General features: G+C 45.2%; 1 protein-coding gene across 4 annotated transcripts in view; it reads right to left on the minus strand.

Annotated features, from left to right (window-relative positions):
- The window catches only part of NR3C2 (nuclear receptor subfamily 3 group C member 2), a gene marked incomplete at its 5' end in the record, with an annotated part of 184,180 nt that extends 162,103 nt beyond the window's left edge, over positions 1–22,077 (minus strand). The window contains 2 exons of one of the 4 annotated variants that reach the window (XM_079305951.1): positions 15,191–16,955; positions 21,549–22,077. In XM_079305951.1, coding sequence (XP_079162077.1) covers positions 15,191–16,953 — 1,763 coding nt within the window. Of the gene's footprint in view, positions 1–15,190; positions 16,969–20,014; positions 20,188–21,548 lie in introns of those variants that run through there. The other 3 variants (XM_079305952.1, XM_079305949.1, XM_079305950.1) reach the window with 3 other exon arrangements.
- Positions 22,078–24,641: the final 2,564 nt, after the last annotated feature.

A 24,641-nucleotide genomic window follows, 5' to 3' on the forward strand; every position in this document is an offset into this window, starting at 1 on the left:
TAAGTGGTCCTATAGAAAGTGAGTGGGAATGGTCATCAAGGGCAGATTTCAACCTCCTGATAGATTTTCCTCCTTATTAATTCAAATGGTAAGAAATTCTTTGTGGTTTTTTTTTTTTAAGGAGCTGTTTTCCCACATCCCAGTGAGATAAAAATACATAGTTCTTTACCTTTTTACCCAATCCTTTAAGAACTATCAAAACCAAAGTATTTATCAACATCCCTTCCTCAACAACAAAACATTTGCCTTTTTCTGTTCATCCAATGAAAATGTTACCTACACATGTCCATTTAATATCACTCAACAATGTCTAAAATGGTTCTACTGCTATTAATATTTAAATAATCAAAAAGACTTAGTAAGAGAGCTCAGGAAGTCATTTAGTGCAAGATTTTATCCCAGCTAATGCAGAGAAAGTGCAGTACCAAATGATGCAGAGCTAAAATTGCTTTATTATAAGTTTAATGATTTATTACAAACATAAAGATGAAAAAAAGGCACTAAATTTATTTTTAAAATAATTTTATTTTTGGGGGGACGTTTTTACCAAATATTTAAGGAAATTGGGAAGCAGCAAGCATCTTGCATGGCATGTAAGATACATGGCATGAATGGACATCCAAGGGAACATGCACCTATGGGGAAACACTGACACTGCTCTATCCCTTCTCCTCCTGCTATAAACATCCAATACAGCCCTCTTCTCCAATTTCTGAAAAATGACAAAGGAAAAAATGAGTTACCAGCAAAGCCTGAGCAGCAAAACCGTTGTCATGAACATTTTCATTTTCAACGTGAGCACAGACCTTTCTGGGATTAATTCAGCACTGGAAAAGCTCATTTACTGCTCAGATAATTTCAGCTCCTATGAACCCTGACATGTGAATAAATGCTCCTCTGAGAACTCTAGTTCAGCTTACCTACATAATTCTGTTTATTTGACCAAAGCATGAAGGATCACCTTTCTGTGGTTACAGGGCTGGGGGCAGGGAGGGTAGAGGGAGTTTTGCTAGAAGGTTATCTATTACTGTTACTAAGGCATTTTCTAAAAATACTGTATTTTTTAAACTTACTAGCTATTTATACTCTGGCTGTACCTTGTGTTTGAATCTCAACTTAGGATATTTTTCAAGTGTGTCATTTACATTTCCTAGAAAGCACATCGACTGTTTGCAAAGCTCATCATGACTCCCTTAAATGTCTGTTTCTGGGACCATAATATACTTCAACTAGTTTGCACTCTAAATTATCAGCAAGACCTTTCTTTGTATATTTGAAAAAGTCACAGTTTACACAGTAACTGAGTGCTATTAGCTGAAAATTCAGCTTTTGGTTTCATTTCTCCATTTTCTTTTGTATAATGGATCTAACCCAGAGAAAGGGCAGGATCTCCACTGCAGCATGGAATGAGGATAACATGCTGCTTCCTTATACCTCCATGCTAATTCCTGCTATCAGGCTTTAGTCCTGGCTTCTGAACTATGAACCCTGGTGGGCTGGACCTGCCTGCTGGGCTTGCCTAACTCAGAAACTCACAGCAGCAAACAGAGAGAGTCACTCTGCAGAGCATCCAGCACTGACAGAAGCTGCAGGAAAATAAACTGAAGCCCAAATACAGCATCTTCCAATTTCTGGATTTCACTGGTGTCTGTTGGTAGATTTTCAATAGGCTTCCTATCATCCCTTTTTTTTTTTTTTTTTTCCTTCCCCTCCTCATTCTGGGATCACAGCCAATCCCCAGCACAGCAGCTGACTTTCCCCAGAACTAACTAGAAATATTCCGATAGACTCTATTTATAGACTCAAAAACTTAGGACTGGAAGCAGCCAACCAAATTTTTCCACTCCTTGCTCCCCTCTGCTATCTATCTATCTATCTGTCTATCCATCTATCCTAGGCTAACCAAAATTCCAGCTTCCTGTCTTTCTCAAGGGGGAACTATCCTACCCACAACAGGTATGCCACAGGCACACACACCTCTTACAAATCCCAAAGCACCTGTGAAGAGTGCATGCAATTTACTGAGCTGACCAAAACAACAGGAAAACCCTACTTTTATGTCAGGAAGTATTTATGTAGGAAGTATTCAGGCTGATCTTCCCTCTTGTCATTAGAAATCAAAGCTGAAGAAAAATCAGGATTTCTGCAAGAGATTCTACCACCTGTACCTCAGACCCCTGCAAACTCATGAGTCCAGTTGGGAAACATATAAATTTTTGGTTTTCTATGAAAAAAATGATAATTAAGAACTTTTCTTTAAGTAGGCTTGAACAGTGGCTTTTATTATTGTATTTTTAGAATACACACACATATCTGTATCTAATACTTGGAGAAGCCAAGTAAGGTTAGTCTCCATTAGTTTAAGTACAGTACAAATACACAGCAAAACAAAACCTGTGTCCCAAAGTAAGAATAATATTGCAGTTGACTTGCCCTTGGACATACGATTCTGCAAAATTATCTATTTCCAGCACTATCAGATCCTGTTCAGCATTTCATACTGCAGATAGTGTACTGAAAGTATAAATGCTGAAATAGAAAAGCCAGTGTGCTCTGGAAGCAACACCTGGCAAGTCTGATTTTTACTTAACCTTACAAATGTTGCTAGGAAACCCTTCTCAATATTTACTTCAAGTCTTTAAAGAAACAGACCCATTCATACTGAGCTACTGGTGGGAGCACTGGCGACTTGGCGGAGAAGTCCCAACCTAAATTTACTCTTGACATCTCACTTTCCTAATCCACAGACCTGACGTAATATAGAAATATAATTAAGAGTGGGGTATGCAGTTACCTTATGAGACCCTTGCAGCACTGCTATCTCGGACACTGAAAGTAGTGCAAACAAAGTAACAAAGTTATTCTCCTTGGTTTCATGAATATCTAATTTTAAAAAAGCTACAATGTTAATGCAGAGTCTGCTACAAAGGGCATATTATTGTTACATTTTTGTGAACAGTGAATAATTTAACAATTCTCACCATCAGCTCTCAGGTCTAGTACAGAGATATATGGAACCTTCATCTGCCCATATGAGACATCAGGAAAAGCCTAGATTCTACCAAAAAAAATAAATGGGAAGCATTTGTCTATTTACTGCTGCCTTTCAAAATGATTCCATGAAATATATCTATAAAAATCAGTCAAAGATATTTTCTGTAATCCTAAGTGACGAGATGCTGAATATTCCTAAATTTTAGTCACGTCAGAGAAAAGCACAAGCCTTCCTAGGACTTAGGGCACTATACTGAGCTTATATCCTCTTGTGCCAATATCTGCTATTTTCCTCGCTCCTATAATCATCCTCCTCTTTCCCATTAGATCACATTTCTTATTCCTCTGCATTCCTGATCCCAAGCCCATTCCTATTTGGTCCTGAATATTTTTTCTTTTTTTTTTTTTTTCACCGAGCATGAAAACTGCATTCACTTGTATTAAATTACTGACTTAAGTCACGCCAACATCAATATCACCTCTGAGTTTGGGGCACGCTGTGTGATGGAAAAAAGCCAAAATATATCCCAGCCAGTAGCAACTCTTCCTATGGAGTCAGACCCAAGCTCAAAGCCTGAAGTACCTCAGGAAAAATTTGGGAAGAGCTGTAAATGGCCATGCTGCCAGCACTGGGGCAAAGAAACCCCCATGAACACCCTCAACACTGCAGCTGCCAAAAAGCACAGCTGGGGTTGCCACCCCCTTGTGCCTTGAAGCATTCCAGCTTGGAACAGCAGCTTGGCAGAGGGAGAACCAGGCTTCTGTGCAGCAACATGGACCTTGCCACAACCTTAGCAAGACTTCCTTTTAATAAGCACAATATCAGGTGTTTGTGCTGAAGCAAGCAGAACCTGAAGCATCTTGAGATCATGGAAAGGGCTAATACAGGTGGAAGGACATGGAACAGTCAGTGGAGGGCATGGAGTATCTTGTTTATCACAGTATGGAGGGTATGAAAGCAGGAAGCTCCTTTTGTGAGCTCAGAAGTCATCAGGACCCTGGTATGATAGTAATGATTCATCAGAAATTAAGAGAGGTTTCTAACTCTTTTTTTTTTTTTCCTGTAGCTCTCTTATAAATAGACTTAATGACTGTAAGTCATTTACAACCACTAATACATCACCTAGTCAACTCAGTTAGCCTCATATTAAAATTAATTTATCAGACATCCACAATATCCAATTAGCTGCAAATCAATAGGTTTACTTTACAAGAATTTATTGATCCACAAAGTAGTTTTCTTTCCTGAAATGACAATTGTAAGTCGCTAAATTAGTTTGCCTAAGTTACAGCTGCTTGTAAATACTTAAGGCAGCTGCCTATAATCCAAACAATTCTGTCTGCCTTTACAGATTAGTATTATAAAAAATACCAGAATATCCCTATCTAGATAAAAAGAAGTGAAAGTTACTTAATGAAAAAAAAAAAAAAATACAGCCTATTTGTCACTTCAGTTTCATTTCCTATTTCCAGAATTTAATTCAGCTTTTTTTAAGATTTCTAGATTGCACTGAAGGATGAGTAAGTAGGTACTTCACTCATTCTGGTCACAACTTATGAACAAATACATCTGCTGAAAACAGTGCCTCTGATTCTTCTGTGGAACAATTTCCTCTGCCTGTAACTCTGAATCTTTTCTCAATTACAGATGCCTGAGCTAACAGGTGAAAATGCAATTACACACAGGCAGCATTTATTTTACAGGCATAAAAGGAGATCTATGGAGAGAAGTGGTCAGTCCTGAGGATCCAGCATCCAGTTATAGGTTTCACAAGGACTGTTCTCCTGGTCAGCTCCAGCAGGGTCCCATGGACAGAAGTCAAGGCTGGAATGCCCTGGGTACCTCCTGGAGTGCTTTTTAAATTCCATTCTGGCCCAGAAATATCTGATTGTTCACCCCTCAGCTGCCCCGTGATGAGAAACACAGGACAGAAGATGGGGCAACTGGAAGATTCACTCCAAAAGCACATTTCTGATCCCAATAAAAATGCAAACAAAACCCTACAAAGTCTGTTATTAGCCTTCTGCACACAGTTAACTCCTGTTTATGTCAGAAAAGAAATGCAGGACAATTTGCAGACTCATAGAAGACGCATTTTTGATTCCAGAAATTAAAAATAAAAAGTAAATGAGCAACTTGATTTTCCACTTCTATACATATTAGCTTCTCTGAATTTTCTCCCTTTTTAAAACAGCATGTCCATCCAAAACACTTGTCCTCTTTGCTTCTTCCACCAAATGGGTTTAATATGAAGTGAGTAACCATTCTTTATCTCATTATCTGCATGCACAGTTTGAAAGTTGTCATTACTGAAAATTTAATCACGCAAAGTTTTCAATGCCCAATCTCCTTTTTTTTTTTTGCTGTCCCATCTCCAGAAACATAAATTCCAAGCAGTCCCAAGAATCAGAAAGGTTAGTTGGGAAACAAATGCAAATCAAGTGCATTGTTTCACTGCAACATTACTTATGTCATTAGTTGGCAGCAGCCATAAAGCTCTGGACCACTTCCAACATTTACTTCCATACACTGAGCAGAAGCTGACATGTCTAACCCCCCACACTTTGTTCATCTTCCAGCTACTTTACATGGATCCAGATTAAAATTAAGGATTTTAAAATCCTAATTGTATCAACAGGAATCATTCTCTTTTGCCACTGTGTATCTGAAGGAAGACTATGGTAAAGCTGTGCAGGGTTTGTAGAGCTAATTCTGCAGCAATGTGGGTTTACTTGATGGATTTTTCAGCAGGGCAGCCAGCAATAAAGGTTCAATGCAGAATTTCGACAAGCCAGTCATGTTCAGTAAATTTTCCTAATCCTTAAGGAATATTCATTGGCCAATACTTGTTGTTAGTTATTAACATTAAAAAGCCTTAGTGCTCAAAACAGAACAAAATTAAATCGGAAATAACAAAACAAACCCACGGTGCACACTAAATCCAAGTGAATGAGCTACGAGCTGGGGGGCAATCCTCAGGAAATGGGGAAAATGACCTCACTGCAGCATCCCTGAGGGCATCATGTTCTCTCCCTGCTGGGCTCAGGTGCTCAGGGAGCTGCAGCAGTCCAGAAGTGTGCCAGAAATGACGACGCATTCAATTTCTACCAAACCATAAAAATAACAGACCCTGATCCTTAGAAACACCAAACATTAAAGGACATTGTCTTCAAGTGGAATTCCTGAGATTTTCCAGGGAGTTTTCCCATATCCCAGGATCCACAGCTGTGAGAGGTTTTAGTTGTTTTGTTTTAATTTAACCAGGTGAGTTTGGAAGTCAACACAGTTGTATCTAGCAAAGCAGCTCTGAAGCTACCATTAGAAGAAGAGCTTTCTAACTGCTCTAGCATACTGCACTCTCTAGCACAAATCTAATTTAGTTCAAAATAATGAAGCTGACAGCTCAGATAGTCTGCCTGGAAACTGTGCAAATTTCCCACCCACCTTCATTTGCAAGGTCCCTGGCACTCCAGTCTTCAAAAACGCTGAAGTGCATGACAGGTTTCTAGAGACAAGTCTTCAGCAATGCTAAAAGTGAGATCTCCGACCTTTTGGAGAAGCTCAAGGGAAAAGAAAGGTTTCTGTCGTGATGCCCCAAGCTTAAGGCACTTTCAGAAGCAATCCCTTTCCTGCTCCTAGTCTGAGGGCAGTGACCTTGATGAAACTTGACTGGGAGACCACGTCCCACCTCCAGCACTGCTCCTGTCAGACAAGAGGCGGTGTTGGAATATGGAATCACCTGCAAAAGGCTGGAGAGGGACTTTTTACAAGGGCACACGGCAATAGGACAATGGGTAACAGCTGTAACTGAAGGAAGGTAATTTAGATTAGGGATTAGGAAAAAATTCTCTGCACTGGAGGGTGGTGAGGCGCTGGCACAGGTTGTCCAGAGCAGCTGTGGATGCTCCATCCCTGGAAGTGTTCAAAGCCAGGCTCTGCTCAGCCTCGTTTAGTTGGAGGTGGCAGGGGGGTTGGAACTTGACGACCTCTGATGCTGATTCCCAACCCATTCCATAACAGTGAGCAGAATCCCTCCCCACTCTCCCTCCTGCAGCAGCACCAGGGCAGAGCTACAGACACAAACACAATTGATTTCCCAAGGTGAGGCACTGCCAGAGCAAACCGGGGCCAGCCGGTTGTGAAAGCGCCTTTCCCAAGGGCTGGGGGAGCGCGGGTGTGCCAGGACAGGACACACGGACACTGCCAGGACACACGGACACATGGACACTGCCAGGACACACGGACACACGGACACTGCCAGGACACACGGACACAGCGGTGGCACCACCAGGACACACGGACACGGCACCTTGCGCAAGCCGCGGGACTCAGAAAAGCACTGCCAAAAACGCTGGCAAGCATTTCTCAGCATTCCCCATGGTTCTCAGCAGCTGGGACAGGCAAAATCCTGGTCAGGACAAGCTATTTAATTCCCCATTCTGATTAAAAGTTCTCAGAGCACTGATAGATTACACTGCTCGAAATGAACCTCTAAAACACTTCTTTGTTTTGCAGACTTAAGTCTGATTATGCACCCAAAAGGGTCATACACACACAAAAATAAGGAAGTAAGATATTCTCACGAATCCAAAAGATTCAGAAAGCATTATTAAAGATGGTATGGGGGTTTTAATTTCTTTTTTTGTTTGTTCTTTTTTTCCAAATACCTAATTGCTATGGAATTGGTTTTTTAGAAACTTGGGGCAACACCTCTCAAAAGCAGACATGGAATGAAAAGTACAATAGAAAAGACTCATATACTCAGCACAAATTTTAGCCTGAAAGCTCATTCATAAAAGTTACTTCACCTCTAGATGCAAGTAGAAAGTACTGCTTAGGAGAGAAGATAGAAACGAGTAAAGTGATATAAAAATTGTCAGAAACACTCAGCAATTAGTCTGAAATTTGCTTTTTAACCTCAGGGCTGTAACTCTTTGATCTATTATTATCACTAACCACAATCAGCAGCATACCCATGCATCTTGGAGCACAAATTCCTATAAGCCATTTTATGTATTATCCACAAATACTGGATTCTGTTTCTGCTCAGAGGTTCTAACCCAAATTTACTTTTTTTTATCCTTTTCAAAAATAACATTACATATCAACTCCAATAACCCTGCCTCCAAATATGAAATTTAAGCTATCAGTTTGTTCATGAAGCCAATACACAGCTTAGAGACCACAGATTTGGAGAAATTTAATTTAGCAATCAGCTAACAACAAACTCTAATGCAATTGCAGGTGCTCAATTCACTGTTTAAGATAAAGAAGTGAAATTCAAGCTATTTTGTGACCTACCAGCAGTGTGGGAACTTCTGCTGTACTATAAATCAGTAAAGAAATGGCATCCTGCAAATACTTATTCACATACTGAACAGATACAACCGGTGTTACTTAAACTTTTAAAAATCCAGAATGAACAGCATGGATTTGGTTTTCTGCATTTTTTTTTTTTTTTTTTTTTTTTTTTGTTGTTGTTGTTTTGGGAGATTGGGGTGGGATGGGGAGAGGGTTATTTTTGTGCTTTAAATCTTTCAGCACTGATTTCAGCAAAATAGAGAAAGAGAACCCCCCCAGATGACTTCCTTTCAGAAAACACACTGTTAAGCTCTGATAAACCACACTGCAAAACAAAATCAAAACAACTAAAACAAAATAACACAATCCCAAACAAGGTCACAGAGCCTCCCATTTAAAGAGACCATTTATTTGAAAGTTTTGCCCTGAAAGCAAAACCCTCAAAGGTTTTTGTAAAATCCCTGGGTCCCTGAAGGGAAAGGCATGGACGCTGTTGGAGGGACCACCAGACAGTGACCTTGTGCTGCAGGTGACACAAACAGGGCAGCAGCACTCAGGCCATGCCATGCTCTATTTAGGGTGCACTCACACATGCCCAGTAACACTGCAAGGACCTGGTCCACTGCACCAATGGAAATACTGAAATACTGCTGCTTTTTCCTTCCCCTCTGCAGAGCGCTCACTCAGAGGAGACTGCAACCGAAGTAATTCATATGCTGAGCACCAGGCACTGTGTAGCAACCAGCTGCATGTGAAAACTGATAAAAATACTAAACTTAGATGGATTTAATACCTGTTTTTCACACATTCTTTTTAGTTTCCTCGTTGGACCATTTTTATCACTCTTAGACAGCCATATTTTAAGACACGTTTGCCAGAGAACAAGTTGCGGTTCTATATTCATCCTTAACTGTGGTATTTTCTGACCTCTGAGATCTTAAATCTCAAATCACAACACTCCATTGTTCTCCAAGAAGTTTTGGTCAAACAAGTCCATTATTAACTCCATCTCCTACAACTCTGTTCAAAGACTCAATACATACAACTGAAAAAGAGAAAACGCCTTTTAAAACTATATACTGAAAATACCAGCGTTGGGATTATGGCTCATTATCTTTCAGTAGAAAGGTGCACTTGGGATATTTCACAGGCTCCATTCCCTTTCCATCCCTTCAGTTTGTTCTCATGTCCACATCACATCATACTGCTCCCCAAGTTTCACTGTCCTGATGGTTCCTTAGAGCTTTAGAGTGAACTGGATCAGGAACCCAACCTGGCTCCTCCATATACCAAGCCCAGTCAAAGACCAAAACCAAAATCAGAGCAGAAAAGGCATGGCCCAACAGAGTATTTTCACCACTGCAAATAATACATTGCTGAGCTACAAGTGACCCAACAGCAGCCACTGCTCCAGTCTAGGATCAGCCAGGCACCAATAAAGCACCTGGCAATCTGATTCAGCCAGGCAGAGCACTCCACAGCAGGTTGTAGCTCCATTAATGTTAAGTGCTGGTTGAGTAAGGCCAGGTTATTGAACCACAACTTAACAATTTACTCCCTCTGCAGACAACACCAGTACTGCACGAGCTCTGAATGTGCTGCAGCAAGCCCTGTGCATGCTTGCCTTGTTGCAACACACATCTCATAAAACAGGAACATTTTTTATACAGTACATCCTTTTCTGTCTTCCAGTCCTCATGAAAACAGACTGATCCACACTGTCGGAAAACACAGAATGAAAATTTCTTCTGCTTGTTAAAATCTGTGCATTGAAGGTAACCTTACCTTCCTGTTTTTCAGAAAGCCATAAAAACAAGATTATCATAGTGAGATTCCAAATCACCTAAAGTTATACAAAAACTAGGCAACAACTATTAGAATCAGAATAAAACTGATTTCCAACAGCCAAGCTCCACAAAGTTCAGTGGTATCAAGCAGCAACTGAAATGTTTTGGAAATACAGAACTTTATTTACCCCTGCACAAAAAAACAACCAAGCCCTAGATCCCAGCACCCAGCTTGACAACAGAGCTCTTACTTCCCCAGATGGGGAAGATCCACCCATCTCTGGAGCACAATTTTCAATTAATGTGGACTTCTCTGTGTCACAGCACAGGAGGCAATGGATATGTATAATTTTAAGGGGAAAATAAGACATTATTTGTATTCGGATTCTAAGAGAAAATGCTTTATACAGACTTTGAACTTCTCAATAAAAAGCAATACAAAAACCCAGCATCCTCACCAAAATAACAGCAAAGAAAGCTGTAGAAAGTAAAAGGCTGTTCAATGCATGCTGGTATGCCCAAGGGAACATTTCAACCTCCCGGGCTGACATATTAATACAGACTTCAAATTTCTTTGCAAGAAATAAGGAATATGCAGAGGTCTCGGTTGTGTCAAGACTATACCCAAAGGTGCATTAAAAAAGAGACACAAAATTATACAAGAACCTACAAAAACAAGTATACCTTCTCAAATTGAAATAAAGGAAAAATATAGATTTGAAACTGGTCCATGGTATTAGAGAATAATTTCTGAAAAAGGTTTGCACAATAAATCTTTGGGAAGATAAAGGGGAATACAGTTCTGCCCAGCATGGAGAATATTTTAACAGCACAGTCCTTTTCTCATAAAGTCCGTCAGCAAACAGAGGTCAAGGCCATTCATAAATTCTAAAAATAATATTTACCAGACCTTTATCTTTCTGGCAGGTATAATTCTGATAAGTGACTATTCTAGATAATATTTAACATAAAAGTTTATTTACAAAAATACTTGCAATAGCCTGAAATCAGATTTTAACCAGAATCAATTCAAGCCAGTAAAGGCAACAGGTAAATTAAGATCACGTTGTTTGGTTGCTTTCTTCTTCTGGGTTGGGTGGAATGGGTTTTTTTGGGAGGCTTTTTAAAGCATGATCTAAGAAATAAATACAGACACATGTGAATGGCTCAGGAAAAGAGAGGTATAAGTCATCCCTAAAACACTATCAATGTCTGGTCAAAAATTTCTTGAAGCAAAATTACAGATAAACATATGCAATTCATATCCAAAACCACTGAATTTTCTGAATAGCAGCACATCTAACTTTGTGAATTCTTCCCACACTGAATTACACCAGTGGAACTGCCAGGAAGAAGCAACAGTAGGAGTATCAGCCCTCTGTTTCTACCACAAGCACTGAAAAAAGCAAGTATGTGTTTGTACATACATGAGTTAATATGGAAATTAGAGGGGGAAGGCACATTTGCAGAAGTAGCTTCAGGTAAGAGCTAATGCAGCAGAAAGGTCATCCTCCTCAATTTTTACTGTTGTTTTAAGCAACCATGACATTTTCATAGGCCATTTTGAAAATCACACAACTGGCACAATCATGGGGCTCAGGTTAGCACCCCAATTCAGACAAGCACTGATCACCTTAAAGTGAAATTTTATTCTTTGTGTAGGTTTTCATCAATGACATCACACAATTGCACATACCTTCTTTTTCAAGCCCACTTAGTTATTATTTCATTTAGAAACCAGTATTTCTTAGAAATGCCATTTGTGGAGGGAGGAATCTATACGCACAGCCAGACAAGTATGATTCACCCTTTAATAAAAATTACAAATGTAAAATCTTTCAAAAACAAAGACATGTTCTGCATGCATATTAGCAGAAGAAAAATATTTAAAATGGAATAAGGGAATTTGGTTTTGTTTAAGGGGCTCTCAGTCCCCAAACACCACAAGCTGCAATGTTACAAAAAAAGTTACTACCAAGTAACTTGAAAAGAACAATACCTTTGTACATCTAATAAAAGTAACTGAAGAGGAAAAAGACAAATGTTCTAATTGGCAGTGGGTGATTGGCATGGTCAACAAGGTAGCAAGGCATTTTAAATGCCTCAACTATGGTTATTAGGCACTACCACCAAATTTAACTGATTCAAAAAAGGGGACACTAATATGATAAAAGAAAATTTCAGCAATATTCTAAACAGTCATTATCAGTATGAAAAGTCAAAGTCATCTTTTTTTGGCCACCCACTCCTTTTCACCATGTAAGCTGCAAGTGTGAGGCAGTTCAGAAAGGGCATGACATCAGAGTTCAGAAAATAATGCTGCTAAAACAAGACATATTCCATGCTGGTCATCTACTGGCTTCAGAGAACCATGTAGCTTTTTTTCCCCCTTCACCTTATTCTTTGATTGCAGCCATTTATATTGCAAGTTAAGTACCACTGAAAAAGAGACCAAGACTTAGAATACCAGAAACTTTAAAATATTGCAAACTTCAAAGGGATAATCACATGCTGCAGAGTCCACAAAATGTGTGATGCCTGATATGATTGACACATCAGGAAAAAAACCTGACTGGAAATAGCAAGGATCTGGTTTAGATGTAGAGGACAGAGGTGTGAAGCTGCTGTTCCACTGTAGGAAGGAGTATTTTGCAATCTCCATACCACATGGATATGAGAAAGCTGAAACCAACCTTGGGATGTTGGGTCTGGCATGGTTTTAAGCTATGTGTGTTACATTACAACACCTCAGAAGAACAACTAATTTGAGCATGATTTCCTCTGTTCTAGCTGCAAGACAGCACAGAAACGAAGAGGAAAATCAAGATCAGCCTGAGGTTCAATAGCAAGGCTGAGCTTTTAACATGTGTGACATTTTATGTGGAGTCTTCATGACTTGTCTCACCAGCAGACAAATATCTCAGCAAGCTCCTCTTCACTCAAATCTGCACTGCAAAAATGATCTTGAAAATTTTAAGTGCTTTGCACGGGTCCCTGGCTGCACTGCTGGCACAGAGCCATCTCCAGCCAGATTAAGAGCAACATTTAGTTAAATAGTGGGTTGAGTTCTGAGATTAGAAATGATGGCATGTCCTAATCTGGAGTACAGATCAGGATGCCTGGAGTGTTGCAACACTGCAGATCTCCATCACCTGAACAGAATTCCACACGTAACAGCTCTAAGCATAGAACATTCCAGGATTTCAATCCTGCAAAGTGGCAGCTACACTCACCTGCACATCCTACAGAGATACCAGCTTAGAGAGCAAGGAGAGGAAAGTGCACCCAGCCTATGTCATCATCAAATCTGATTACATTTACTGATCCAGAGCTTCCATGCACTAATGTGAGATCAGAAGACTCCTTTAAAAGCCTTATGAGAAACTGTCACTCCAAACACAACTACTGATGGCAACCATGCTCCTTCCTGAATTATTTCCTTGTTTATTGCCTGCAATGGATGACAGCCTTGACTCAGCACAAATATTCAGTCACACAAGAGCTCTCACAGCTGGCAGGAGCTACCTGTCCAAGTAACAGTGCTTAACCACAAAGGCAGTAAAATATTGGGTCTCTGTATTCAGGCACTCCATCAGTCTTCTGGTGAACTTTTCTCACTATATAAATAATGCAATTTATGAAAATTTCATCAGGTAAAATAACTAGAAACCAGTGACTCTGTCTTTCTTAATCCAAAAAGTACATTTAAACCAAGACTGGATGATAACAAATATCCAGCTACATGCAAAGTTCAGTATGATGACAGGTCACAGCCCTTTCAAGTTGAGTATATTAAGAAGTGCATTTCTTTTTGAGACCACATTGGAAATGGCCAAAGAAAAAATAAAGTATGGCCTACAAAATGATAGAGAGATTGTAGCAGTGCTGGACAGAACTGAGAATGAAATTAAAATAGGTAGTCTTTTTTTTCTCTTTATAGGTAGACAGGCTGATTTCCCTCCTGAAAAGCACCATTATTTTAGATATTATGTTTTTCACTGCAACACTATTTTCAGAAATCTGTAGTATCACACAAATATGGAAAACACCACACATCCTCCTCACCCCACTCCAAGAATAAGGCAGATGCTTCATTCACCGAGGGCAGCTGTGTTGCCTTTGATAAGCAAAAGAAAAAAAACACTTGAGAAAGGTAAATGCCAATCTGCTGCTGGCTATTTGAGCTTTGGCACAAGCCTTTGGAGAGCCTGCTGGGTACATGGGTATGCTGGGCAACCATTTGAACTCCCTCATGCTGTCAGAGGAGCTTCAGAGCTTGTACTATTGACTCTGAAACTAGATGGTTTAGGAGAGTAGGCATCCCTCACGAGATACAAGGACACCTGCTTGAAGAAGGACATGCTGCCACAGATCAGCCAGGAAACCCAAATTCAGATGACACTTGCTCATTTCTCTTCCACCAAAAGTGAGGAGATCAGTTTATCCATTTCTCCCTTTCAAATGCATCAAGTTTTAACAGCCCTCCTCCTTCTGGAGGCATTTTTCTATATATATAAACCAAATGTTCCTACAGTTAAAATACAGAAATAATATGTTGCCACAGGCTTGTAACGTTTAGTTTTTCAAACTTAACCAGTTAAAGTCTAGTGCAAACACAGAACCATGCCTCTTCGCAAAAACAGATTCCTGACACCATCGTTTTCTTATCCTCATCTCAATGTTTCATTTGAGGTACTACACATTCAAGCACTAGCTAAGAAAGAATAACCATTATAGGACACAAGAGAGCAATTTTACTAAGCTCTCATTATGGGAAAAACAACATTTGTAGTAGTAAGAGCTCATAAACATACTAAAGCTATACCTTCAAACCTAATAACAACAGAATATAATATGTTCTTCCTAAATATTAAAGCCAGCACTTTGTTTTTATTAAAGGCAGAGTAAAATACAGCAAGATAGCAACAAATCTAATAATAACTGAAATTCAAACAAAGAATTATGCACCAGACTGAGAAATACCACCCTGCTCCTCATTTTAATTCATGCCTTGTTTGTTTAATGCAGCGAAAAAAAAAATGAGGCGACAAAAAAAAACCAAAAACAAACCAACAACAGAAAAAAAAGAAGTAATTTGCCAGCTCACCTGGACACGTTTTCTGGAATGTACTCTAGAACTGGATACCCATCACTTCTTCTGGATGCCAACTCTGAATGCGACTTCCAGGTCTCCACGAGCGTGCTGACAGCAGGGAAGGAGCTCAAGTGCTGAAATGTCTGCTCTCGAGCAACCGGCCGCGACAAGGATATGGTGCCCTGGGCACCGATCCTGTAGTGAAACGACTGTCCACCTGAATTTACCCCCACAATGGCAGAGGATGGTATGCTGTTCTCTTGGTAATAGCTGCCATCATCAGGCTCCTGCTTAATCCCCACGCGTAGGCCTGGATTTGGAAAACCGCTACCTTCGCAATTTCCGTCAAACGAAGAAACAGGTGGTCCTAAAATCCCAGAAAGAGAGTAATAGTCTTTGTCATCCATAAAAGAAAAATATGAGCCATCTGTAAATGGGAAAGGATTCACTGTTTGATTCCCTTTAAAGGAGGCACCAGAACAAGGATGTTTGGCCGACTCTTGCTTCACTGGTACTGAGAAGGGGGAATCGGAGTTTATTTTGCCGCTGCTGTCGCCGATGCAGGCGCCACCGAAGGACCCGTCTGGCTCGGGCTTTATGAACTGAACGAGGTTCATCTGGCTGTTGTTGGAGATGGCATTCTCCATTTCCTCCATCTTAGGAAACGGGAGTTCTTGAGCACCCTTGTCTTTTGTTTCTGGACTAGGAACGGTGTCTTGGCTTCTGCTAGGTCCCACTGGCGTGCCGGAAGGCGGGAACCCTATGGAGTTGTTAACGGGGCTGCAGATGGAGGATCCCACAGTGCTGACCGCCGGACTAGAACGCGTGGACCTGTTGTTGGCATTGGAAGGGCTGGCAATGGAGCTCCTGGAGTTCAGGTTCGCAGGACTGGAGACAGAAGACCTCATAGTGATATTGTTGGGACTCGAGACGGGAGATTTGACGCTGCAGTGGCTGGGAGGGCTGGAAATCGGCGACTTCATGCTACTGATAGGGCTGGAAAGCGGCGAGCCGACGTTGCTGACGTGCGCGGGGCTGTGCAGCAGGGAGCCCCGGCTCTCTACGTTGGGCGAGCGCGACAGAGGGGTGCCCTGCCCCAGGGGGCTGTGCATGGCAAAGCCCCCAAAGCTGGCGGTGGTCGAGGACACGGAGTTCACTCCCGCGGGGCTGCACACTGAGGAGGCCATGTTCTGGGGGCTGCAGCCCGAGGGGCTTTTCTCTTGACACACGAGAGGGCTCTTGACAATGGCGTGCATGGCGCCGCCGTTCACGGCGCTCCCGGACTCCGACATCAAGGACCTCAAGGGCCTGCTGGAGCTGTGGAGCGGAGAGGAGCAATGGCCGTTCTCCTTGTAGAGCTTCACCAGCTGCTCCACGTTCTGGTAGATCTTTCCTGGGCTCCCCTGGTTCTGCTGATCGTAGTGGTAATCGGCGTCTCGTACCGAATCCATATACAAACCCATGGATTCGGCCACCGTCGCCGACAGCTCCTTGGACTCCGTTTCGGTTTTGATGTCAGAGGGCAGAAGACCAGGCTGGCTGTTGTCTGGCTGCAGGCAGGAGAGTAGCTCAGGTTTTTCTTTGCCGTTTCCTTGAGCGCTGCTGTTTGCGAAAGTGCCGGCGGCGCAGCTTACGTTTACAATCTCCATGTAGTTACTGTCATCAGTCTGCTCTCCAGCACCTATGGAAGAATACTCCACAGACTGAGAAACTTGACCCCACCGTCTCTCCATATCTAAGCCTTCTGGGTAGCTGTGGTATCCTTTTGTCTCCATAACTAGCAAAGACATATATAAAAAAGTAAAATTAATGACAGGACAGTGCGACTTCCTAAGGAAATTTCCTAATTTCCTAAGGAAACAAGGCGTATCCGCTTTCTCTGTCTATCCTCCTCCCTCTCTCTGCCTGCCAGTCCCATTTCCCTGCCCCATCCATCATCTCTCAACCATTTGTCCAATTTCAATCAAACCAAGGGAAAAGGTCTCATGGATATGACAGCTCTACAGGTTCAGGGAGAAAACAGCTCAGCAGTTAGGAAACACCCAAATTGTTGCTCCTAGCCCTGCCCCAAAAGGAAGAGCTTGGCAATGCCAGCACAACCGCCCGCCCTCACTGGCCACAGACACATGGCCAGTGCCAGCTGTACCAGGGGCTGTCCCTCACTGAAAAATGGAAAGGAGGAGTAAGGAAGGAGGGGATCCAGAGAGGTCCTGGAAGAATCCAGAAAGGTCATGCTGCTGGCAGGCAGGATGCAAACCCTGTGGAAATGGCTCATTCCAGCTCTGCTCCTCCAAGAACCATCCACTGCCATGTTACAGGGACAACAAAGCAAGGGAGAGTGCTGTTTTAAGGGGGTTTCTCTTCATCATCCTCACCATCCAGTGTAACACAGGATGCTTTAGAAGGAACCAGTGGTTCTGAGGGGCTGGGAGCTGACTCGCCCCTTCCCAGCCACACAAACCTCTTGTACAACCTCCCAAGGAGACATGAAGGTGTGGGAAGAGAAGTAGGACAGAAGAACAGTAGGAAACATTTCTGCCACAGAGGAATGGGATCAGACTAGCTGGGAATGCATGGCTATTAAACAGATCCATAACTCTGACAATTCTGCAAACCTCCATGGCAGCCAGCAAGAGGAATACATAAAGAAAAGTAAACCTAACTCTAAAATGGATCCTAAAAAAATCCCTGCCATCCCACATGCTGCTTTCTCGAGGTAAGGAGCTAAATGCATGACCTAGTCTCCAATAATCTGAAAACCACAAACAAGTAAAAATAATTTTTAGTTTTTTAAGGATGTGGCTCATAGTATCATTAGAACTGCAGAAACTTAAGTGCCAATACTTACAATATCAGTATTATGCAAATATTTTTTTCCTTTCAGAATATATTCATTTCCCAATATTTAATTTAGTGTTCAAGCCCTTTACTTAACACTACCTAACTATGCTATTTTGAGATTAATTATAAAAACAAAACAAAAAACCTTAAACTGAATTACTTGAATAGTTCTTTGCCTTTACTTAGCTGGAACTATAGCCGAACGCCTGCAATTCCCTCAAGCACGAATTTTAGTAGAACCTAGAATTATGATTCTCACATCATCATGTATATCAAATCACATTCCTATAGTCTAAAATTTTCAGACAGAAGCGCCTAATTCCACATAAAGTCACTCCCAGATAATCACCTACCCCTGACTTAAGTGCTGAGCAAGCCTAATTCCTAGAGAAATCAATTGCAGCTGTGAGTGACCCGCATTTATAAAAACCAGGAAACTTAGTTAGGGCTTAAAATTAGGATGTAAGTTAAAATTAACTCTCAGAAACACCAGCAGAACCACTGCATAGCAGGAAATCTGTTACAGGCCTAACATTACACCAGTGTCTGAGCTTTGTAGCGACTTCTCCCACAGCAGTAAAATTCAAACTTCATATATAATCAATAGGCGAGCACACTCCAAAACTTCAGTGAATAAAAATCTGGGTCACACAAAGGAAAATAAATTAGAAAATGCCCCGATCCTGCACTTGCAAAGGCTGGTAAATATAGCTGAGAGGATAAAAAAGCAGCAGAGATTATTTGTGGCCTGATACAAGTCCAGTTTAAAATGACAGATATAAATCAGGGACAATGCAGCAGCAAATGGATTTTTTTGGAAGTGCTGGTTTCTGCCACCCCCAAGTGCCTCGGTGGATACCAGAACCAAATTAACCATCTCAGGGGTTACTGGTAGTATTAGGGTTTGGTTTTGTTCTTTTAAGCAGAACTTATTACAACTTGACTAGCACGTCTCTCCACGGAATCCACACTTCACCTACTGCATACACACGTCTTTTTACTAACTTTCACCAAACAAATCTGACTGCGGGCTAAACTATCCACGGGCAGCCACAGCTAAAGCTCAGCAGTGCTACATATCGAAACCAAGATCATCTCTATGTGACACTTTACAAAGCAGGAGACATTGCGAGCACAGCAGCTTATCCAGACTCCCTCTCCCAAGAGCTCCCGAGACACTGAGTTGTCTATTTCACCCCAAACATATCAACAAACACAGCCCTCCAATCAATCAGGCATGAAAACAGTCTCACAGCAACAGCCAAATAAAAAATTAAATGGTACCTGGTATCCCTGCAACCAAAAGGTCACCTGGATACGGGAAAATCTGAAGTAAGCCCAGTTTCACACACACACCAAAAAAAAAACCAAAACAAAACCCCCCAAAAAACCCGGGTGGCTCAAGCGGCCACCCACTTCTTAATTCTATGTGTTTGTAAATGAAATTTCCTTGAAGTTTCACTGTCTGCCAGCCGCCTCGCTGACACCAGACTGCCCAGCGGACCCGAGTTTCACGGCGGGCTGGGTTTTGCCCCTTTCCCCAGGGTACCGGAGCGGCGCTGCCCCGGCACGGCCGCCCACGGCCCCGAGCGGAGCCGGGCGCGGGTGCCCCCGTCCCCAGCGCTCACACCCACGCAGGCAGCGCCGATTTCCCTATTTACCGCGGCTCCAGGAGCATCACCGCAGCTCCCAGGGAGCAGCCGCCGCTCTGCCCCCCCCGGCAGCCCGCTCTCCCGCAGGTGCAGCCCGGGCTGTCACGCGTGGGGAGCCCAGCAGTGCCCGGAAGCTCGCTTCTTCCCTTCCCTTCCCTCCGTGCCTGCCAGGAGTGCGCGGGGGAGGCAGGGGGGATCCCGCAGCCCGACCCCGCTCCCGGCCGAGCCCGCGCGATGCAGAAAAGCGCTTTTTCCCCGTGCAAACGCCGCTCCCCGCCCTTCACGGCGGGGAGGCTCCCAGCACAGCGGGCAGCGGAGCGGTGCCCCCGCCCGGCCCCGGTACCTGTTGCGGCGGGCGCGTCCCGAGCCCCGCGGAGCGGCGCGGCGCGGAGCGGAGCGCAGGGCGGGCGGCGCGGCTCCCCCGCCTCCCCCGCCTGCCCGCCCGCCCGAGGCGCGCCGCGCCGCCCGGTGACACGGAGCGGCACCCGGGAGGGGACGGGAAAAGGTGCCAAGTCCTTTAAAAACATGTCACATGCCCACATAAAGTTCAAGTTTACGTCCCGCCCGCCGCCCGGCGCGATTGGCGGGCGCGGCGCGGAGCGCGGCGCGGCCGGGTCCAGGCGGGAGCGCCATTGGCCGCGGCGCGCCGTCACTCACCCGCCGGGCGACATGACTGATACAAAGTTGCTGCGACACAGCCGGGGAAACGCATCTCCTTAAAGCCGCAGGGACCGCGCGGCCCCCGCGCTCCGCCCGCCCGCCCGCGGGGCCCCGAGCCGCCCCGGCAGCCCCGGGCCCCCCGGCACAGGTGAGGGGCGCGGCCGCCCCCGCCCGCTGCCCGCGCCGCGCCGGCGGCAGGGCCGGGCATCGCCTCCCTCTCCGCCGGCCCGGGGTTTCCGCCTGTCAGCGGCGCATGAATGCGCACCGTGCCGATGCGGCGGCGATTTAACCGGGGAAATTTTTTTAAATGATGATAATTAGGTGGAGGGGGAAAAGAAAGAAGAAAAACGTAGGAAATAAAAAGAAAAAAAAAAAAAAGAAGGAGCGGAGGAGCGACGGCGGCGGAGCGCAGGAGGGTTCAAGGACTCGTCCTCCGCTCCCCGCCGGGCTGGCTCCGCTCCGCGGCAGCCGCGCATCCCGCCGGGCGCCCCGCCCGCTGCCTCCCCCCGGCCAGAGGAGCCGCCGGAACGACCCCTGGCCCCGGGGCTGCTGCCACCTCCCATTCCCCAGTGTCCCCCTGCGTCCCAGCTGCAGGAATACCCTTTTCCCAGACAAGCCGAAAAAAAAAAAAAAGAAAGGGGAAAAAGCCGCCGAGCAAACTTTGAGGCGATGCGCTCCCAACTCGCTCCCTAAATACCGCCCCCAGCCCCCGGTCAGCGGCCCCTGAGAGCCCCGCTGCCGGCCCCGAGGTGTGCCCACGGCCCCGCGGGGTGACAGCGGTGTCCCCGGAGCGGGGCGGGGGGCTGAGCCCGCCGGGCACCGCGCACCTTCTCCCGCAACCGCCCGAGCGCGCCCGCAGGGACCCCGCGTGTGCTGCTGCGGGCTCCTATTCCAGAGTCACGACGAAAGCGCCAACATTCCCAGGATTTGGGGTGTCACGTGCCCCTCTCGTTTTCCTATTCTGCCAGCTATCGACCCACACTCACGGGCCGAGGCGGCGGCTCCCAGCGCCCGCGGCGCGACCCGCGGAGGAGCAGCCGCCGCGCTTCCCCGCGGGCGCTGGCGAGCAATGGACGCGTCCTTCCCGCGAAGTTTTCACGGATGGGGACGGGACTAGCCGTGACCTGGATACGCCGGCCGGTGTGCCGGACACCCGCCCCGCTGCCCCCCCGCGCCGCCGCTCGCCCCGCGCAAGGCTCCGCGCTGCACTCACTCACCTCCCCTACGACATGGTGGCGCGGCGGGGGGAGGAGGCGCGGCCCCCGGCTACTGGCAGCGAACCATCCGGGAGCCCGCACCGCCACCCAGGGTAGAAAAAAAAAAAAAAAAAGAAAAAAAAAAAAAAGAAAGTACGCGGAGGAAGCACCGGGAGCGCGGCCGGGCGGCGGGAGGGAGCTGCGGCAGGCGGCGGGGTGCCCGCGGCTCGGCTCGGCTCGGCTCGGCTGGCGGACAGCTCCCACCATGGACGCCTAGGTGGGTGGGTGTTCCCGCGGGTCACACCCTCGCCCGCCGGCGGAGGGGAACGGGGGGTGGATCCAGCACCGGTGCGGGAGGAAAGGGGATTTTGGGGGGGGGGGGAGGAAAGAGAAAGAGGGGGCGGAGAGGGAGGGAAAGAGACACCCTCCAAAAAAAAAACCAATACAACCCCCAAAAATCAAAAATCAAAAAACAAATCCGAAAAAAATAAAATTAAACTTATGTCATTCCAGGTAAAACTCCCATCTGCGCCACCAAGGAAGAGGAGGGAGGAGAGTGGCGAGGGTGTAAACTTTTTCCTCCCCCCCCCGCCCCCTCCGGTGCCGCCCGGCCCCTCGCAGCGCCCGGCGGCCGCGGCGCCCCCGCCGCCCCCTCCCGCTCCGCCCGCCCCGGCGGCTCCGGCGGCTCCGGCGGCTCCCGGCGCCGCGGGGTTTCTCACGCACGGAGCCCGCCGCCGCCGCGGTTCCTGGTTCGCGGAGCCGCCGGAGGAAGGGAAGGAGGGCGGGCGGCGGGGGAGGAGGAGTGTCTCCCCGTGCCCTTCCCCAGGCGGAGCGTCTCTCCCGGCCCTGGCGGCGGCGGAACACCCCTCCGTCCCTCCCTCCCTCCCTCTCTCCGCGCTCCGACCGCCCCGCTCGGCCCCCGGGCGGGCTGCGGGGAGCGGAGCGCCCCTGGACGGGATTGCGGGAGGAGGCTGTGCCCCCCCCTCTCTCCTCCGCCGGGCCTGCGCCTTCCATCCCCCCGTCCCCGGAGCTGCCGGGCGGGGGAACCCGGTCCCCGCTGCCCCCCGGCGTGCTCTTGTGTCCCGGGATACGGGCAAGGACCGGGAGCATCCGCAAACCCGATTCCAGACACCAACGGGAAAATCGGTGCTAACAGCGATGCCGGCTTTAAAATAATGTTTCACTTGTGGCCAAGGTCTTTTAGAAATGATTGTATTTGAGTTCAGGGCATTAAATGTCTCTTCATTTAAACATCTTAAGAGAAAAAAACTAGGCGTTGGAGGAAGGAAAAAACTTGGCCCTGTTTTAATAGCCTCGATGCAAGTCTTTAATCGTGGGAAAGGGCTGCTCACCAGGAATTTTACCTGAGCTGAAGTCTGTGGGATCGGGGCCTTGGAAAAGGCGATATTTTATCAGCTGTTGTTTGTATCCGCCGAAGTTTGTGGGTAACTCGATAAATGTTAAACAGGGAAGCAGAAAGTGCTGGTGAGGCCAGACTCTGAGATAACGGCACATTCAATAGCTTAATTTCACAATTAGTTTACTGTATTATTGGAAGCAAATCATATTTCACTGTGCCTACACTAGTGCTCTATTTTTAGCCATAATCTAGCTAAAAAGGAGGAACCTACTGAGATGTATTATAACATCGAACGTGAGCAATTCTGTTCTCCTTTTACTCATTTTGTGTCATACATCTGGTTTGGAGTACAGCTCATTTATTAATCGGACAGAACTACACGGATGGGCTGGAGGCTGCAATTCCAAGGCAGAGGAAAGTTCCACGCAACTCTGCAAGGAGCCCGGCAAGTCACAGCCATGCAAAAAGCATCCAAGCACACTGTCTGCTCTCCCAATAACTGGCATAGCCAGAACAACTATTTTTTATTAATTCAGAATTGCAGTGTATTTGGCTCTTTGGTTGCATTTTTTTGTTGTTGTTGTACTTTTCTTGATTTTTTTTTTTTTTCTCAAGGCAAAGTTGTAAATGAAAAAAGCATTTGGAAAGCTTGGACATTGCCTCAGTCTTTGTGCTACATCTTTTTTATTATATTTTTAAAAGCAAAAAGAAGATAGAAAATAAAATTGAGGGAATATACCAGTCTACTACCTTAGTACCAAACATTTGATCCCCTCCCTTTCCCCTGTGATACAGACAGAGATGGCTGCTGCAAGAATAAAGCACCTTTCATAGTACATGATGCTCACAGATTTTCCACAAATTCAGTAGAAACCTCATTTGTTTTCTGCCTGTGGTTCACAGGAGCACTTAGCTTTTTAGTGGTTGACACTATATCTATATTTAGCAGCATTTTAACAGCTGTCACTAACAAATACGATCCCATCTTGAACGAGGAGGGAAGTTTATCTGTTTTATTTTAAAAAATCCGACTATGTAATTGTCGGATTATAAAATGCAATTTGGATCTTTATCTGTGAAGAGAAAAGGCTATCTTTTCTCATTATGCCAATTCCATGGGTGGGGGGGGGGGAAGGGGGGGAATGCATAATGGGGTTGATAAAGTAACGATAGGGTTTGCAAGGTTCGGAAATAATGTTATTCAAAGGCATACCAGTGTATATATATCACATTTCAGATTTGGTTGAAGGTGGTCCTGTTTTGCTGCCTTCTGCAGCTGTGTGCGATGGGGAAAGCCGCAAAGAGTCGAGTCATAGTTTTCCAAGTAGGTCAAGAGGAGCAGCACGGACACCTCCAAAGAGTGATTCTCTTCCCTCGTGTGAGATTTTGTATGAGGTTAACTCATGTCAGGCACACGACACCAAAAGCAGCAGACAGACAAGTGTTAAGGCACTCTTGCAGCAGATGTCATCTCTGTTCCTAAAGACAGGGGGAAATTTGCTGTGGATAATGCATTACAAAACAAGATAACGCTGGAACTCGGCAAGTGTTGAATTGTACCTCCTCCCAAGCTCGGAAAAGCGAGTGGATTGGTGTTAGGGGCTGCAGGAGCAGCAATGTAGTGTAAAAGCAGCCTACTGTACTGTCTTACTTAGAGGTCATGTGCCCTATTTTGAGAACTGAACCAAAGCGGATGAAGTTTTGAGTTGGTTCCAACTAAGGCAGCTGGGCATTTCCCACTTCTCTCCAGCTCC

This window comes from Erithacus rubecula, assembly GCF_903797595.1.
Source record: "Erithacus rubecula genome assembly, chromosome: 5".
In the NCBI taxonomy this organism is placed as follows: Eukaryota; Metazoa; Chordata; class Aves; order Passeriformes; family Muscicapidae; genus Erithacus; species Erithacus rubecula.